The sequence below is a fragment of the Podarcis muralis genome, chromosome 2 (genome assembly GCF_964188315.1).
Source record: "Podarcis muralis chromosome 2, rPodMur119.hap1.1, whole genome shotgun sequence".
Taxonomy (NCBI): domain Eukaryota; kingdom Metazoa; phylum Chordata; class Lepidosauria; order Squamata; family Lacertidae; genus Podarcis; species Podarcis muralis.
This window is the reverse complement of record NC_135656.1, coordinates 93,884,454-93,905,061: the sequence shown is the minus strand read 5'-3', so window position 1 is coordinate 93,905,061 and position 20,608 is coordinate 93,884,454. Positions and strand designations below refer to the sequence as shown.

At 40.8% G+C, this 20,608-nt stretch overlaps 1 protein-coding gene across 2 annotated transcripts in view; it reads right to left on the bottom strand.

Annotated features, from left to right (window-relative positions):
• Positions 1-20,608, bottom strand: part of CNTN3 (contactin 3) — a 166,917-nt gene that overhangs the window by 77,665 nt on the left and 68,644 nt on the right. For both annotated transcript variants that reach the window (XM_077925028.1, XM_028719369.2), the window contains exon 3: positions 5,780-5,875. In XM_077925028.1, coding sequence (XP_077781154.1) covers positions 5,780-5,875 — 96 coding nt within the window. The remainder of the gene's footprint in view (positions 1-5,779; positions 5,876-20,608) is intronic.

Below are 20,608 nucleotides of genomic sequence, written 5' to 3'. Positions count from 1 at the left end.
GAGGTGCTAAGTAAACAGCTGCAGCGGGAAACTTTAAAGACTTCAAAAATTGATGGGCAGGCCCTGGAAGCTACCAATGGGTTAAAAGGCTTTGTAGCCCAGGAGCTTATCTGATGAAGCTCTAGAAACCTCCCCAGTGCAAGGGCCAATATCATGTGCAAAAGCTTTTATTACAGGTTCTGCATTGTTTCCCCATAAAAGGTAAAGGTAAAGGTACCCCTGCCCATACGGGCCAGTCTTGACAGACTCTAGGGTTGTGCGCCCATCTCACTTAAGAGGCCGGGGGCCAGCGCTGTCCGGAGACACTTCCGGGTCACGTGGCCAGCGTGACAAAGCTGCATCTGGCAAGCCAGCGCAGCACACGGAACACCGTTTACCTTCCCGCTGGTAAGCGGTCCCTATTTATCTACTTGCACCCGGGGGTGCTTTCGAACTGCTAGGTTGGCAGGTGCTGGGACCAAGCAACGGGAGCGCACCCCGCCGCGGGGATTCGAACCGCCGACCTTTCGATCGGCAAGCCCTAGGTGCTGAGGCTTTAACCCACAGCGCCACCCGTTTCCCCATAGTTATGGCTTATTTGTCACTTGGCTAATCACAAACAGACAAAAACGTATCAGTTTAATAAAGTGAAACCAACATTACAAGTCAGTTTAGTGTTCATTAAAACACACATACTTGAGATTTCAAAATTAACGGAATTCACCCATCATTAGATACTGGTTGCCTTCTTTTCTTCGACAGATATCCTGACCAATACCTGTCCAAATGGTTATTGGAGAGTTTCGTTTTCAAAAAGGAGGGGAAAACTATCTTCAAATTGTCTCTTCCTGCACAAGCATTTCAGTGAACAAACAGCTTTCTAGTGTGGGTGTTAGTAAGATCCCATCTGTAGATTACGAAATAATTCTCACCTTTCACCATGTGTTTTTTTTGGATTGCAATGCTTAGTAATATCATCCTGCTTTTTTGTATCAGTTTCTGTTTGGCACCTCACACAAGAGTTTTCTGAAGAAGTCCAGACCTTAAAAGTCAGTGCACATATTCACACATGATGTTATTAGGTAGATGATTGACAGCCATCTATCTATAGGAACACATGGCAAAAAGATATGCCACTGTCTGTTGCTTATAGATAACTCCCCAAAACATTTTAAAAGGCAAGTGGAATTTGTATTAGGGATACTTATGCTTTAAATATGTTAATAGAAACCTAGGGCACAAAGCACTAAGTATTAGAATGGATTCACTTAAACTAACTCAGGCCCACTGACTTAAGTGTCAAAAGCAAGTGCACTTGATATAGAATGATTGGCACTTAACATAGAGGACCGGCAATTACAGCTCTAGTAGCCTGCATGTTTCAAAACATTCATGCAATTAAACTATCTTATTTAATTTCAAAGGGGGGAAAAAACCTGTCAAAAATGAAAGGATCAAATGAAAGGGAAGAGAAAAAGATGGAGAAATCAGAATGCTGGAAGACCATTTAAAACCAAGACAATATAAGCTCAGCTAGAATGTATACAGGAAGTTAGGAAAGTACAAGCAAGCTGAAGAGTACACCAATCTCCACCTGCTGATTTTTGCTGCTGAGACGAGATGAGCCATGGGAAAAAAACTGCAGGTTGAACACTAACACCAGCAGTGTTTCCACATGCAGTATCCAGCGTCAGGCTGCTATGGGGGTGAGGTGGGGCAGGGCGGCAGATAACAGCTTCCCATGCATCTGTTGAGGTTCCTTTAATTGCTGTTAAGGAAAATCTGGTGCATGTGCTTCCCTTATCTTGCAGGTCTTGTGATTTAGTGTTTGAAGGTCCCTGACCTGACAACCAGCCAAGTAGGTCACTGTGACCTGGCAACTGGTGTGGTCATTCTTGGGTATATTAAGAGGGGGCTGTACATTGCCTCTTTGCTTCACTGCAAGGAAGCTCTGCCAGATTGATACTGAACTCTGTGCTGTATGTATGCTGTGAGGTGCCCTTGCTTTGCATTTGAAGCCTGCACCTTCTACTAGGGATCTAGTGGAAGGCTGTATATAGTGAAACTGCCTTAAGGCTTTGGACCTGTCAGTAAAGGACTGAATTCACTGGAGAGTTGGAGTCGGTCTCAATTTCTTCCAGCACAAAACTGCACTGCCATGAACTTACACGCTTGGGGAGCTGCACTCATTTGGCACATGCCATAAGCCAACACCTACATGGGCCCATTCCTCTGGGATGGGCCCAGTGCAACCCTGGAGCTGCAAAGTTAACAAGCAGCAGCATCTGATGGCCAGAGATAGCCAGCAGGGCTTCAGATAAGGCTTTTGAAACAGAACTTCACCCTGCTGTTTCTGCCAAAGGTTTGGTATACTGCTCTCTTCCTATAAACCAGCAAGGGGCCAAACACCCTTTATTCAGGAGATGAGACTGGGCTGGGCGTGAGACCATGAGAAACACTGCTGTTTCCACTTCCTACTTACAGGCTTCCACCTCCTGCTGGAAAGAGGATGCTGAATAAACACACAAGATGTAACCGGCTGTACTTTTGAATAAAGAAGGTATACTATTCATTGTATCAAATTGTAGATTTCAACGGAAGTTTCATAAAGTTCAACAAAAAAAGCAGAAGACCCAGTAGATCAGATCATTCTCTAGTCAGTTCATGCATAAGGTCCATACAAGTGTTTATTCCACCTGTCTGTTCATAGAGTCCAATAATCCACATGAAGGGTTGTTACAGTTCCACAGAATCCTTTCACAGAGTCTAAGACAAGGATTTCTGGAATATTAGCCTTGTTTCACCATCCTAGGCTTCATCAGTAGAACAGGCTCATATGTAATATTACAGGATAGTGGCTCTTATAGCATATATCTGACTTGGTACTCGGCAGCTTCCTATATTCCTGTCTTGGAAGTTGTGAAATGGAAGGGTGGCTATAAAAGTTTAAAATGAACAAACCAATAAAGGCTGTACTTGGTGCCTGAACTGACACTAAGTACACCAAGTTTCAGTTACGAAACAAAGTCTACTTCATTATCTACAAGTTTTCTCCAAATATCCCATTAAGTTGTCATCAATGTTTTTCACTTTACAACTTGCAGGAGACTGTAGCTCATTACAGACGTTGTCAATAAAACAACCTGTGACAATTTAAACTATACCAAATGAAGTAGGTCATGTCACTTTAATTATTCTTTATCAGCATTTGCCTTACACTCCTGAAAGATAAAATTTGTTTGGCACTCCTGAAAGATAAAACACAGACCTGGTTATGTAGAAATCAATATATTGGTGCCTAATATAGTGGGGGAAAGATTTAGTGGGGAGAAAGATTATCTTAAACAATCACACTAAGAAAATCAGCTATATCTACCTGTGATTGCTGTCTATGTTATGATTGGGTAACATGAAGATGCTGCTGGACTGCAATTCCTATCACCCTTGATCATCCATCATACTGGTTGGGGGTGATGGATGTAGGCCTATCAACATCTGAAGGGTCAGAGGTTTCCCACCCCTGGCCTATATTATATGTTGGCATCCATCTCTCTTGAGAGACAATGAAGCGTGCCTCCAGGGGTAAAGTCAAACAGGTGTATTAGGAACAGCGAAGGTGCAAGTGTGGGCAGTGTGGATGGAAGTCCTGGGTTGCCCGGATGACAAGAACTCTCTCTTGGTCTCACTGATATGGTCCAAAGGAAAGCAGAGCAATATGTTTGGCACCAGCTTGGCTGCAGGAGTTGCTGGAAGGAGGCGTACAAGGTGCCATCCAACTGCCCTAGGGACAGGACTCTGGATTTGTGTAGGGTTTACTCCTTAGGCTTTTCTTCTCCTGAAGATTTGTTATTATATTTATTTATTACATGTATTGTATCTTATAAGCTTACAATGACTGAGAAAACTTGCAGATACTGGGGGGGAAATTGTATCACAGAATATCCCACAAAGCCTTGTGTCTGTGGTATTGCACAAATGGACTTCTGTTTGTGGAGCTAATAACAGCTTATTTCTGAACTTTACTCATGCAAGCAATGTTCCCAAATGAGCAGTGCAACATGCGATGAGCAAGCATTCCTTTAACAACGCTGCAGCAGCTGCCATGAACAAGGAAGTATATTTTATTCACAGTGGTGCATCAGCACAGTTGTGTGAGCTTCTGCCTCATACGTTACTCCAAATCATAAACCAATTTACAACTTGTTGAATGTAAATAAAGTGACTTTTAATATAAACTGACCAGGATATTGCCAACTATATATTGATCAGGATACGTTTTCACACTTTGTGATCAAAAATAAAGTAAAATAAAATGCTGCACTAGCAGACCTATTTTGATCTTGATCTGGTGTTCAATAATTCACTATGTCTGGCTTGAATTCTGTTACTTAGTGGCATGGAATAATCTTATGGTCCCCGTGCTAAATTTAATTTAAGAAAAACGTATTATGCTTAAAAAGAAAACATTTGATGTCCATATGTTTGGAAATCTCACCTAAGCTATTTTTAGATATGCGGCCCTGACTAATGTGCCAAAAAAAAAAAAAAAAAAAAAAACAGAAACAGAAAACCAGCGAGCACTTTTTAAGACGCTAAGCTTCTGTAGGCCTTAAAATCCATTATGACTTTTAGAGTGTAATCCAAACTCCCTTCCCCCAACAGCTGGTGGGGTTTTGCAGAATATTTGGGCTACCCCAATATCTGTAGCCCTGCCACGCTTGGCAGCCATGATGGAAGATGGGAAGGGAAAGACAAGCAGACCAACCGAGGCCTGATTGCTTTGCCAGCTACAGGCTGGTGCAGCAATCAACCCCATTGCCCAATACATGACCAGCTCCGGATCTAGTGGATCCAAGGCTGGCTCAGCCCACCCCACTCCTGGAATGCCCAGTTTCAGGGCTTTTTGCTAGGTTCTGTCTGTGGATAGTCCACTGACAGCACTCTTGAGAGCCAGTGTGGTGTAGTGGTTAAGAGCGGTAGTCTCATAATCTGGGGAACCGGGTTCACGTCTCCGCTCCTCCACCTGCAGCTGCTGGGTGACCTTGGGCTAGTCACACTTCTCTGAAGTCTCTCAGCCTCACCTCACAGAGTGTTTGTTGTGGGGGAGGAAGGGAAAGGAGAATGTTAGCCGCTTTGAGACTCCTTAAAGGGAGTGTAAGGCGGGATATCAAATCCAAACTCCTCCTCTTCTTCTTCTTCTTGCCTGACCATTCAGCAGGCAGAAGGTGGGAGCACAAAAAGGGGGGGAAAGCCTCATTCTTTTTGCTAGATTTGCCACTGCCTGTTTTGAAGTTGTGCCAAGCATTTTAGATTCAAGTAATCTGAAGGGGGGAACAGAGTTTGCATTTCTGAAACCAGTAAGAATAAACTTATTTAGATGAAAGCCCCTGTCGTCGTCCCCCCACCACAAAAAAGGAATAACTAGTACAGGGCCTCCCAAGCCAGTTTTGTACCACAGTTTAAAGCCCCCCCCCCTGTAATCCCAATCCAAAATGTCCCATTCCACCTATTTACGATGGGATGAAATTTTCCACACACACCCTCCAATTCCAGCTATTTGTTTATTTAATAAAAATCAGCACACAAAGACGAAAGACACAAATGATGCCAAATTAGGTCATGCCTAATTTGATTCTGAAATGCATGCTTTCAGAGCAGCATAGGCCAATGCAAACACCGATAGTCTGACTTCATAGCATGAATAACATTTCCTCCTGAATATACTGCAACCATTCAGTATTTGTCTTTATTTTTTTTACTGCCGCAGAGAAGAGTACTAATATTTCCAAACATTTCTTACCTCCAGAATGAGTTGATGGCCCACACAGCAGAACAACCCCTTGTCCTTCTCGTACAGACACAGTGCTTCTCATTTTTGTCTTTAAGTTTTCAAGATCTGTTTATTTTATTTTTCCAAAAGAAGGGAAATAAACATGTTAGCAAACAGATATCAACAAAAAGAGCAAGGTTTTTGTTTCAGTACGCTTTGTCCTAAAAATGGTAGTTTCCCCATTAATTTCAATGAGATAATTGGTCATGCGGAGCCAATTCCACATGAAATGCTTCTACAGATTGTCCATTATTACTAGGGGTGTTTCCAAGGTTCATCAGTCATTGGTTCAGTATAAGAGCAAACCTCAGCAAGTCACAATGCTTGCCTCTCCTCCTTCCCAATTCCACCCATTCACTTATTTAGCTAAGTGCGGCAGGATGTGGTGATGGTAGTGGCAAAGCGGTAAGGGACTCTCTCCTTCCTCCCCTTGTTCCTTCTCCCTACCACCTATGACATCATTCTGGGCACCTGGAGCTTCCCCGGGGCACTTAATAACCATATTAACATCAGGAACCCAGGAAAATTACCGTACTTTTCCGTGTATAAGACAAGCTTTTTTTTACTCTAAAATAATGTTCAAAATCAGGACTCGTCTTATAAATGGATAGTGCAGAGGCGGGGTGGGCGATTGGTTGCAGCCGTGAGCAGGAGCTTGTCAGTGGCGATTGGGTAGCTGATTGGTGGCTGCAACAAGAACTGCCTTGGATTGGCTGTTGCTGCGGCGACTGGGTGGGTGATTTTTGGATGTGGCAAGGGCGTGCGCTTGCCGGCTGCTGCTGGTGAGCGGGCAGACGCCTCTTTGCTTCTGTGACGCGTGCGATTGGCAGCATTTGTCAGTCTGGTGAGTGATTTTTGGCATTCCTCCCCCCAAAAAGCTCAACAACTCTGGGCCATCTCCCCCCATTTTCTTAAATTTGAGTCAGTGGTACAGTGGTACCTTGGGTTACATACGCTTCAGGTTACACACTCCGCTAACCCAGAAATAGTGCTTCAGGTTAAGAACTTTGCTTCAGGATAAGAACAGAAATTGGGCTCCAGCAGCACGGCAGTAGGAGGCGGCCTCATTAGCTAAAGTGGTGCTTCAGGTTAAGAACAGTTTCAGGTTAAGTACGGACCTCCGGAACGAATTAAGTACTTAACCTGAGGTACCACTGTATTTCCTGGGCATACTGCAGCTTAGTTGCTTTCCTGCTATGGTTGGGAATGGTTTTATGTCTGCTTATATTTTAATATTGTATCCAACAAGTTCTACTTGGGAGTAGACCCACTGCAATTAACATGGGCCAGCCAGGTCTATTAACTTCAGTGGGTCTACTCTGAGTAGGACTAGCACTGCATACAACAATGTGTCATTTTAGAGAGAGAGAGCACGCATATGCATTTTAAAAAGTTATAATGCTTTAACATAAATTAGTATAGGATACAAGCGGGGGGTGGGGAGTAGGACAGGCCAGATATAAATTGATAGGGGGAAAATAAGTTATTTCAAAATATGGACTATGGTGCTCAGCTGAACAGCCTAGGCACTCATAAGGATTAAAGGACCAAGCCAGCTATTTTCCTAAAATACCTCTAGTGCATTTCTCATCTAGATGTCTCCATATATACTGCACATTCCCCATGTTTATTGGGGCACGTCACCCCGCCATAGATCAGTGGCATAGTGTGGGGGGTGCAGGGGGGGCCGGCCGCACCGGGCACAACATCTGGGGTTAGGGCAAATCCACAGGTTAGGGGGCACAAATCCACGGGTTAGGGGGCGCAAATTACTTGCCTTGCCCTGGGTGCTGACAACCCACGCTACACCACTGCCATAGATACACTCATACAGCCTCTGTTTTCTCCAAATTATAAACTAGCGTAAAGGGAGGTACATTCAATTCAGTCAGGTCAGAGAACTGCCAGGCAGCAACAGTTTCAACAGCCTGTATTTTTGTTTACAGTTATATAAAGCATAGCTACTCAGGTACAGATGTTCAATGATGCACCCAAAGGACACTTCAAAGTAAACTATCTTTCCAACAAAACATAATGAAAATGGTGGAGTGACCAAAAATAGTTATTCTGTGCAATGTAAAGTCTTTCCCAACATTTTTTAAAAAGCAACAGCAGATGTTCACCGAAGCCACTTAAACAACAGTAATTTGGCATTTCAATGCCTCATTATTCTAAAGAACAAACTGTTGAATGCAATCACACCACTGCTGGTGTACTGCAACCTCATCCAGTTATTTTAAAGCTTTTAGAATAGCTAACTAAATAAATAACACATAAATAACACACTTGTGAGCTCTTGATAATAGGGTTAGTAAAATGCAAAGCATTACTAGTGTAATTTTAGCAAGCACTCTTAATTCCTTCATAGTTGCAGGTTTCATCTGAAATGCACAAATGCACAAAGCAAAGATGGAAACATATTTGATTATTTTTGATTCTTTAATATTTATTTTTCTATTAAAAATATCTCTAACCGGTACAGAAAACTGAAGCAACAACAGACAACTTATTATTATTTTATTTTCTTTAATTTGTATGCCACCCTATACCCAGAGGTCTCAGGGTTGTTCACAGTACAAAATCAAAATATAAAACCACAAAATACACAATCAAAATAAAAACAACAACCTAATTTGCCCCAACCCGCCCCCTCCAATTTTAAAGGGCATAGGATGTCAATTAACTCAACCAAAGGCCTGGATAAAAAGGAATGTTTTTGCCTGGTGCCTAAAGGTATATAATGAAAATATTAGAAATATACACAGTTACATATAAAAAGCTACGTTGAAACAAAGTTACGAATATATAAAAATTGGTATCAGTTCATTTTCCTTCTAAAACTCTCCCTCTTGGCCTTTGGGTTCTCACCCTGGGTCCACCCACAAAAGTCTGACAATGAAAAGAGTACCTGGAAACAGTGGACATCACCCTAGTCTCTCACTCTAGACTTGCTTTTTATGGGCAGGTGGATAGGACTTCCTCAGGCAGCCCACAGCTGTGTACAATTCAGCTGCACTCTCCACACCCAGTTCCAGGTACAGCAGGTTTGTTGAGTTTCCCAAAGGATGAGAAGAGGACCTCGTTCCACTCACAGCTCTTTCTTCACCCTCTGTCCTCTCCTCCTCCTCCAGCTGCCTGGGATTCCCTGATTATACTTTTGTACCTGTGCCTAACTGTCCTGGTTTCCCCCTTCTGTGCAGGGCAGTGTTTCTTTCCTAGCATATATTTTCCTAAGGATGTTGTCATGCTTCAATTTGCATGGTCACCAACAGGTGACACTGCAAATTACAGCACGATGACAAACTAGGGTCTCAGACCTGCTGGGTTATCACAGCAGCATCAGAAGGAGGAGGAACCAGAGGCAGACAGGCTAATAGGTGGTTGAGGCTGGTGAGCAGCAGAGGCCAGGAAGTGGAAGTTGGGAGAAGTCTAAAAGGAGAGGATTGGGTTGTTTTGGAGAGTTTGGGGAGTGGAGGTTTTGGAAAAGAGAATGGGGAGGGAGCAGCTTTGGAGAGGAGTATAGGGAGCAGGTAGTTTTGTCAAGGACTATGGGAAGGGCTTCTGTTAAGCCTTTGGAGATGTAAGGTATGGCTTTGGTTAGAAGCCCCCTTGAGATGAGTCTCACTGGCATCTTCCCATCACTGGGCAACCTGCAATATCCACCATGCCCTGCTCCCCATACCCAAACTCCCTCTCTGTCCAATGGGGCAGTCACAGTCCTTGCAAAATGTGAGAATAGTAACACTTTCCAAAATGTCTGATGTTTCCTGGGGGGGAATCACTGAAAGCTGGTCACTTTTCTTGGGATGTACTGTGGTGCCTCTGGTTACGTATTTAATTCGTTCTGGAGGTCCGTTCTTAACCTGAAACTGTTCTTAACCTGAAGCACCACTTTAGCTAATGGGGCCTCCCACTGCTACCAAGCCGCTGCTGCACGATTTCTGTTCTCATCCTGAAGCAAAGTTCTTAACCTGTACTATTTCTGGGTTAGCGGAGTCTGTAACCTGAAGCGTATGCAACCTGAAGCATATGTAACCCAAGGTACCACTGTATCTAACTAGCAAACTAAATAATAAGTAGAACTATGGTATGTAACCATTTGTAACAGAAGAATATTTTTTTATAGAATGGTCTCCTCTTATAGATGTATGACTAAAAATAATATTATTTCAGTTTTGGAATAAGGTGTTTGTGAGATCAAACAAACAATTGCTCCATCTTTCCACCTAGTGCTTTTGAACCTGTACATAGAAACTGAATGGGACTTGAAAAGTAAATACTGTAATTTATCTCACATCAGTTAAGAGCAGCCCAGGCTCCATTGCCAAGTCCTAGAATATCTTCTATCTTAATAATTTGGATTGTTGGCACTCTAGGGTATGCCTCCGTTTGTTTTAATTATGTTTTTATTGTTGCATAGTTAATTAATGCATGGTTCATTTTATGTTCTGTATCTGACCCTGATATCCATAGATAAAAACAGGTTATAAATATTTTTAAAAATGCAGAGTGATAGCCAAACTCTGAGTGAGTGGACTTTCACTCATACAATGACACTCCCCCGCTGCAGTCCACAGCACACACCACTCTAGACAAGATTTTGAGGGTGCGCAGGGGTTGATGGAGAAGAGGGAGAAACATTGTAATGTAAGCAGAAGTCCATTGCAACATCAGGTGGGCTTCACTGAATGTCAACCAATAACAATAGTCATAATAAATTACAGCTTCTGGAGATCTAGAACCGATTTGCGGCTAACAAGATTTCCTTGATGGTGCTGGGGCTTTCTGAAACACTGGGAATGGTTTGATAGTGAAACAACTAGTCTCTCCTTCAAGTACAGAAGCAGTTCTGTCCATAATGAAAAACAAGTGTATCTTTTTCCATATGGCAAATGATGGAAGATATGCCTAAATATGAGCAGTGATTTAAGATTGTAATTTCAGGGAAAATAATTCTGAAGTGGTAAAAACTGTTCATTATCAGCAATGGTGCTTAGGTAGGTGTGTGTTTCTTCTTTTATAAAAATTGAATGACTGGGCTGAAAACCAAGGTCCTAAAACCGGATTCTCGAAAAGAGATAGAAATGTTATTGCTATTTTACAGCTTGGAAAATTGAAGGACATTTAAAATTAACAACAACCGAAGAAAGAAGCTGTATACGTTCCAAGATTCTGAAATAGTAATTTCATTTCCTTTTCCATCATAACATATATATCCACTTTACATTTCCTTTAGTACTGAATTTGGTATTGCTTATTTGGAATGCATATGCCAGTGTTATGAAATAGCACACAAAAATGGGATTCAGCTGCTTGAAGACAGCATCTTATTTTACATGAGAAGCAGGCACAAATGTGTTTATCTTTTAAACTGCAGCATAAATGGCAAAAATAGGCGTCATACTCTATTAAGGTTTACATATTCCTACTTGGTGAACTTGCAAAGAGAGTAGTAAATGCTGTGTACAACTCAAAACACAGCCACCTGGTTTGTGCAAAAACTTCTGTTTGCAGAATGGAACTTCCTCTCCCTTCCTTCGTATGCACCCCAAATCTGTGATGGAGGGTTAGGGTAACCCCTACAACAAATTTGTGGTGAGCACAGAGAAGAGAAGTTCTGATCTGCAAGATGAAGTCCTTGCACTAACTTGATGACTTGGTCAGATATAACCTTATGGCAGACCTATTCAGAGTAGACACATTCAATTAATTGATTTGATAAACTAAGGTCCATTAATTTTAATGAATTTACTCTGAGAAAAACTTAGTTGATCATTGCCAGAAAATCTGACGAATTGCAGGAAGCTAAACAATGTTCTCTCACCACCAATGAAAACTAATAAATGAATAGAAAGAGAACCTACCCACGTGATTCTGCCGTGAAAAACTTTCACATGCACTATGTAAAAGAATGAAAGTTTACCACCCCCTCTCTTCTCCCCTAACCTTATACATTACAACATTAATGTCTCGCACTGAATATAACCAAGAAAGGACGTTATTATCTGAAAACAGAGATAATGTACACATTTTTGTAACCCAAGAGAATCTTAATAAAAACTATTTTTAAAAAAGACTTAAAGATTGGGAGAACAGCAGAAAAGAAGCAGGTCCTATAACATTGTAGGCAGTACAAAACAAATAGAAGTTTTCACATTTTAGGATCTTTTATTCCAGTCTATATTTTTCATCTCCATTCCTTAAAAAAGGAATGAGACTTTTTCCATAACATATGTTGTGTCACATATTCCAGTTATAGACAATGGTGATTCTCCTTTTTCATTTCGTTATCCCAGCATATTTCTGAGCACAATTCAAAGTGTTGGTGCTGCCCTCGGTCCTGTATACCTGAAGGAGCGTCTCCACCCCCATCATCCAGCCCAGACACTGAGGTCCAGTGCCAAGGCCTTCTGGCGGTTCCCTCACTGCGAGAAGCCAAGTTACAGGGAACCAGGCAGAGGGCCTTCTCGGTAGTGGCACCCGCCCTGTGGAACACCCTCCCAGCAGATGTCAAGGCAATAAACAACTATCTGACTTTTAAAAGACAACTGAAGGCGGCCCTGTTTAGGGAAATTTTTAATGTCTGATGCTGCATTGTATTTAATATTTGGTGGAAGCCACCCAGAGTGGCTGGGGAAACGCAGCCAGGTGGCTGGGTATAAATAATAAATAATAATACTAATAATAATAATTCCATTTGTCTTTCTGCTCCAGTCCTTTTCCACTTTTCCCCATTCCACAAATTATCCTCTACCAGGACCTTCCATGAAGCAGGAGTCACATAAATCTCTGAATGCATTGTGCCTCTTTCTTTCACATGGCATCTTGGGGAATGCAGTTCTGAATGTGACACACTTAGGTGACAGCATGTTTGTCATTTTCAGGGCATTTTGCTTCCATGGGAGAAGGACCAGGTGGTGCACATGCCCCAGTTCCATGTACAGAAGCCACCCGAGCATTTTAATCCGACTGGTGATGGGACAGCATCTTCCACCTTACCTGTGGGCAACAGGATAGCCTATGAGGTGCAGGACTGACCATATGGAAAATACAGCTGTTTTCCAGCATGTTCCTGCCCCTGGGTCTTCTCCAGCATCTGTTGTCTGCAGTGGCCACCTCATTCTGCCTAATGGTAGGGCTGTGCCTGACTATTTTGCATTGTAGGTTGACATGTGTAGCTGCAGATGGCAATGGCAATGGTGGTGAACCTCTGCCTTTTGCTATGGTGGAAGTGGCTGCTCAGTCACCATATCCTCACAGCGAGGAAATGGAAAAGTAGATTGCTGCTTGTGCCATGCAACTGTGAAAAGGCTAGGAGCCCTATATGAGAATCAAGGAATATGAGCAACCCTGCCTGCTAGCTTGGGTAGTTGAAATAATAAAATGTAAAAAAAAAAAAAAAAAGGAAACAAAGCAGAGCAAATGGAGAATAAATTGTTGAAAGAATTGTGGAAAGGGCAGATGGGGGCTTCCAAGTGAGATGCCCATTTATTCACATAGGTAAGGCAAGGCAAACTGAAGACCTGGAAATTGGCACACCAGAAAGAAATCTATTTCTGCTACAGTAATCTGTATATGCTGATCCTTGGAATGGAATTTTAAGTGAAGATCAGAAATACATCAAAATGGAGGCGCAGTGACCTCTTAATCAGCATCTCGAAGGTCTACAAAAGTTGTTGCTGCTGTTTTTAAGAGGCCTATTAAATTGGAAATGCCTCTCTTTTTTAGGCTCACCTAGCCGGCAGCTAAATGACATCCTTTAATTCCAACTAATATAGAGATAACCTGTGCACCTGATTAGAGACAAAGTAACCTTACTTGACAAAGGCATGACACTGACTATATAGAAGGATTCACTAGCTTACAAAGCATTTACCAACACACAAAAACAAAACAAAACAAAATCCAGTCTGGTCTGATGCCTAGAGGGAGGGTGATCTGTATGCACAACCACCTTTATGCAGCTAGATGAAAGCAACATAAAAAGCAAACAAATACCTTCAAATGCTAATGAGCTGTGGCACAGCAGTTTTCCTGGAAAGCATTCTGCATAAATAAATATTATGGGCCCAGTGTTATTTACAGCAACATTTTGCTACATACTTCTGATGCGGCGGAGCCCAAGAGGCAAAGCACATAATCTTGTTTCTATTACAAGTTTGGCAATTCATTGCAGGGTGGGCGAGTTAATTATTATTATTTATAAAGTATCTCTCAAACTAAATCTAATGCTAATATACTTCTATAAAAGCAACTGTTAAAAATATCAAGCCTTGTCCCCTTAATTATAATCTAAAGAACTGGAGGAGATGTATTAGACACAAATGAAAGGAAAGAAGAGAGCTGGATCAATGCATTAATACCCTAAACAAAGAAGGAAGGAAAGAAGGAAGGAAGGAAGGAAGGAAGGAAGGAAGGAAGGAAGGAAGGAAGGAAGGGATGATTAAACACTGTTTAAAAACCAAAACTCATGGAGATAGTGGTACCTCGGGTTACATACGCTTCAGGTTACATACGCTTCAGGTTACACACTCCACTGAGACAGAAATAGTGCTTCAGGTTAAAAACTTTGCTTCAGAATAAGAACAGAAATCGGGCTCCGGCAGCGTGGCGGCAGCAGGAGGCCCCATTAGCTAAAGTGGTCTTCAGGTTAAGAACAGTTTCAGGTTAAGAACGGACCTCCGGAACGAATTAAGTACTTAACCCGAGGTACCACTGTATAGTAGGACCTTGGTTCTTGAACTTAATCAGTTTAAGGAGTCCATTCGACTCCCAAAACGGTTCGAAAACCAAGGCACAGCTTCTGATTGACTGCAGGATCTTCCTGCACTCAATAGGAAGCCACGGAAGCTGCGTCAGACGTTTCAGCTGACAAAAAATGTTTGCAAACTGGAACACTCACTTCTGGGTTTGCGGTGTTTGGGAGCCGATTTGTTTGGGAGCCAAGCTATCTGGGAACCAAGGTACCACTGTAAATGGAAGTTCACGAGAGCCCTGCTAGATCTGTCAACTTCATGCTTCTAGGAAGCAGGATATTAATGCAATAGCATTTTCCCCACTTGGGCTCTCCAATAGTTGGAGTTCAGAGGCATACCATCTGTGATACAGGAGGGAGTACACAGTCATAATGACTAGTAGCCATTAAAGGTCTTATCCTCCATGTGTGAATCTAACCTTCTTTTAATGTGTAAAAGTAGGTGGCCAGCAATACATTTTCTGGTACAGAATTCCACAGTCTAATTATCTGTGTATCTTCTTTTAGTGTCCAGAAGTGTCTAACGTTCAGCTTCACTGGATGATTCTGAGTTCAAATGTTGTGAGAGAGGAAGAAAAACCTCTCTCTTTACCTTCTTTACTCATAATTTACTCTTTCCTCAAACTAAAGAGCCCCTTTCCTCACTGGAGAGTTTAACAACAATAGCGTTAAAAGTTATAAAAAAAATCAGAAATATCAGAAGACATTTGAAATAACTTCAAAAATTGCTTTAGGGCTTCAGTGAGCGCACACTTGATATATGAATGAAAAGTATCTTCCAAAATGTGCATAGAAAACATTTTAGAAATGTAGGCAAGAGGTTTGCACAGGTAATCCTTCTGCTGCTTGAACAATAAATCGTCTGCCTTACCAGAAACATTTCTTCCTTCTCAACTCTAATTGGTTCGCAATTATGAAATTGGATTGCAGGAATTGAATTGCAGTGTGAAATGTCAAATTGCATTGTATCTCATGCAGATTTATAATTCAGCAGAGACAGGTATGGCACCACACCACACTCCTTTCGCAGCTCCTGATTAGCATCCCAGTTAGCTGTTGAAAGAAGCTTGCCTTGATGACCAACAATCCCTTTAAACAAACACAGCAAGTCGAACTCACACAGCTTAACTGTTTTGCCCATTATCAGCTAAAGCAGAAGTGTACAATAAACAAGTTGATGTTGTTCTTCCTCTCTTTTCATCAGTACATTCACAGCAGTTTACAAAAGAAGTGTTCACGGCATGGGGTAAACATTGGCTAAGCAATATACTTTACTTTTTAAGCTATTTAACGTTATCAGAACATACTTCACTCCAGCCCTGGAAATGAAATGGATTGATGATGCATGATGTAAAACAAATTAGATTTTAATTTCCTCTTTTGTTGCCTCCCCCCCCCCCCCCGTTTGAACTTGAGTTTATAATCCTGACTGGTTTCAAAGTTTTCCAGTTCTAACAGGCATTTATGGTGAACCAAAGGGATCTTGGATTAACTGCAAATTCTGAGAAGGGAAAGGATGGCATCTAGATTGAGAAAATGGGCACAAGCTTATACATATCGCAGCTTAATAAACTGGACCTATGTTCATCACTGTACATTTCCTCATTCTGAATCTCATCTCTCATCCATTTCTGAAGCTGGGATTTTTTTCTTTTTGAAGTATTTACAATATGCTTGATATTTTACTATTTTGAAGCAAAAGTGCTGGTTTACTCATCTCTCTCTCTTTCTCTCTCTCTGCAGTTTATACCCTGACTTTATCATTAAAATATATATCCTAATGGATTGCACCAAGTAAACAAATAGCAATCTTTAAAATAATTTCCTTAACGAAACATAAAACAGACCAACCAGCTGTAAAACAGTCAGATCTAAAGCAGCACTTTCAAATTTATTAACATTAAAAGTCTGGGCAGAAAAACAAAAGATTTTAGCATGGCAGCGTCTACCACAGAAAAGTCACTTTGATTAAGATTTAGTTTATTAAGGCGTGTGACATCAGGACGTTGGGAGGAACTGGCTGTTCCAAAATATAGCAGATAAAGGGATGGTCCCACTCAGCTCGAGAAACAAAGCAGAACTCTGCAGAAAGCTGTAACAGAAGAAGCATGGTGCAGAACAATGGTCTCCCTGCACCACCTTCTAAAACCAATTTGCAAAGCTGGAAGAAAATCATTGGAACAGAATAACCCCAATTTCTGTCTCAGACAGTCAGTGCAGAAGGATACCATGGTCAGTATATCAAAAGGCACAGGACTAACCAGTGAATTAGCAGAGTCACAATCCTCTATTGTTCACATGGTGGATCAAATTAATAAATGTCACTGATAATGCCTGGGCTTGTACAGCCGCAACCCCCTCATCTTGTCCCAGAAGGAAAGAACTTCATTACTAGTTTCATGATACCAACAACTCAGTTTAGTAAGAATACTTTACCCAGTAATTTATCTGGTGAAATGAAAACATGATTCCTGCACTGTTAGATTGCATAATGGTATTCAATTTTACATTATAGTGTGAATATATATTAACTCAGACAAACTGAAGCATATCATATCATATCCTATCACATCATAATGCAATGTCTACACAACAAGATTGCTGATTTGATACCATAAGCAAGATTTTATGAAGGCCTAGCAAGAAAGCTTGTTCTCTATTGTAATTATGAACACCAATTTAAATAAATGAGTTTTAAAACACTCAAATTGGTTTCAAGAATATCTGGATTAAAAGTATGTCCCATTTAAACTAACCAATTTAAATTGACTAAATAGTTATAGAAGCCATAAGAGATAATGAGAAAATAATTCAACACTACCCCAAACCATGAAGCATAGCAATAGCATTGTAACAGAGTTTACAGGGAACTTACATTAACTGAAAAACAGAAACAATGGAAAGATGTTTATACCCCATTGAAAAGAAATAAACTAAAGTTAAGGAATGGCAGCAAAGTTTAAAAGTTAATATTAACTTTCCTTCACTCAAGAGGAAACTGCCTCCACTATGCAGTAAAGATATAAAAGGTATGTGAAATGAAATTTTCAATGCTCAAAGACATTGAAGACTACCAGGTTGTTGGGAATCTCAAAAGGGTAGCACTCACGTCTTCCTTTGTGGACTCCCATGGACATCTGGTTGGCAAGTGAGTAACCTGAATGTTAAACTAGATGGGCCTTTGGCCTGATCCAACATTGCTCGTTCTCATGGAAGTTCTTTGCATTCGCTGGCATTACACTGGATATTGCTCAAGCAGACAGCTGTGGAAACTGTCTGATAGCTAAACCTTTTAACCAAGACAGGTCAATGGAGAATTGCAGTCACACTTCTGATAAAATAACACCACACATGAATGAAAGCAAAATTAGGGTAAAGACTGTCAAGACTGTGGAAAGGTCCAACAGATGACAGCAGAGGCCGTTTTTGGACAAACTTTTAACGTATCATGAACATTAAATTGGATAATTTACATGCTTTCTGTGGTTGCAAAAATGTGTTTGAATACAAAGTTGCATCTTGCCAGAGCAACTATTTCTGGTGTGAGAGAGAAAATAAAGCAAAAAGAACCCATGAGGCATCTAGATGTTCCAACAATACAATTCATGGTGGAGATTTGTTTTATCTATTCATTAGTTTCTAACTATTGATGTTTCTTCTATAAAAAACACAGTGCTACCAAGAAGGTTTGCACAGTGAGAGACAAGTACATAACAAAATAAAACACTCCAGAGATCAAAAAATCTTTCTATTGCCGTCGAAACAGATTCCTTAAGTAATTAATCTACTATATACCGACTGATCTCTAGCGTAAGCTAAATTGCTCCATGCTGGGTAGTGTAATCCTCAGAAGCATACTGTTAACAGCTATTTAATAAAAAGCCTTGAGCTACAGAAAGCAAAAATATTGTTACATAAAAAAGAATGAAGATGCCTTAGCACATAGTGCTAGCCAAGGCATCAGCAGAGAGAGGAAAGCACAGCATGCACTGTATCTTGTCAAATGCCCGTGAAAATAATGCTCCAGACAATTCAGAGTATGCATAAGCAATGTAGTAGCCCTAGTTAGAACAAATCTAGCACATTTTCTATGTGGAACTAATGCATATGCTGGCCAGTGTAACTCCAATTCACACTCATTTTTACCTATTAGAACTGGTATATAATATGAACAGTATATAGAATTGGTATATAATATGAATTGTTTGTGACTACAAACAATGAACATTATCACATTATTTAAAAAGGAGCCATTATAGCAGTCGAACATTCTAAAACTGAATATTCTAAAATTGTTGCCTACAGAAATATTTTTCTTTAACTGTTTAGGATTCAAATAATTAGGTAAACATTGTTTTCTTCAGAACAGTTTTATGCTATTTTCCTCTTTTTTCTAATGTTGCCCTACCCATAGGAATTACTTACTCAGATAACAACACATGGATAGGAAAAGCCCTGCTGGATCATGGCAAAACCCATTTATTCCAGTATACTGTTCTCATAGGGCTGAACTAGATGTCTACAGGAAGCCTGAATTTCCCACTATCATTGGATGACCCTAGGTTCCACAATGATGAGGAAGGGAGGAAAAATGCATGCATTAACATTTTCCCACACCCTCAATAATATTTTACATCTCAAACATGTCAAGCCCCCTCATAATTTGCTTGCCCTTTTATGCCCCTATTCCAGCTCTACATTATCCTTTTGAGGTGAGGCAGCCAGAACAGTACACTCTATTCCAAGTAGGGTCACACTTTCAATACTGATAGCTTTATTTTCAATTCCTTTCCTAATGATCCCTAACTTGGTTTTTTTAAAAAATACAACTGCCACAGTGTGGGTCACATTTTCATAAAGCTAGCTACTTTTTGTTCAAGATCACCTGTTTCCTGGTCAGTCACTGCCAGCGGAGACCCTGCCAGTGTAGATGTAAAGTTGAGAATTTTTGCCCCACCATGGATCAATTCACACTTTCTTACAATGAAATGCATTTGTTATTTTAATGACATTTCCCCAGCTTGGAAAGACCATTTTTGAAACTTTCATAATACGGTAGTACCTCCGGTTACGTAACCCTCTGGTTATGTAAACTTCAGGATGCGAAAGCAGCAAACCCGGAAGTATTTTACCGCGTTTCGCTGCGAGCGCATGCACAGAAAGGGTCCTCAGGTTGCGGAAACCTTGGGATCTGACTGGACCTCCGGAACGGATCCCGTCCGCAGCTGGAGGTACCATTGTATTACCATATTGATTAATTTTCTGTCATCTGCAAACTTGGGCACCTCACTGCTGATCCCTACCTCGAGATCATTTATAAACAAAAGACATTAGATCCAATGCAGATCTTTTGGGGATCCCACATCTTACATTTGTCCATTGAAAGAACTGTCCATTTATTCCTTCTCTCTAGTTTCTTTTCCTTAAACAGTTACTGATCCATAAGAAGATAAGTCCTCCCATCACATGGCTAATCAGTATTTTTTGGTGGGGAAACTCTGGTCAAAAGCTTTCCTGCAAGCAGAATTGTACTTTAAAAAACCAACAAAAAAACCTGAATTGCTCTTTTCCACATGCCTGTTGGCCCTTCAATTCAGTAAGGTCTGTGAGAGAAGACTTACCTTTGCTTAAGCCACGTTAATTCTTTTCCAAAAAGACCCCCCAAATGCTTGATAAGTTTATATTTAATCATTCTTTACACTATTTTTTACTTTATTTTTTAATACCAAGTTTATAAATAGTACACACAGAGCTGATGCTATCCTAACAAGCTTGTAATATTCTATATCTACCCTGGCTCCATTTTTTCCCAAAAATGGTGTTATATTGGGTACTTTCCAGACTTTATGTTATGGAGGCTGATCTTAAGAGACATATTACGCATATTTGTTAGATGATAAAGATAGGCTGTTTAACAGATCTACAGAATAAATACATATTCGTTCATATTTTACACATAGCCAATGTCTATGTATCCTTTCTCAACCTGGCACTCTCCAGATGTTTTAAACAACAACCCCGCCATCCATGACCATTAGCCACAC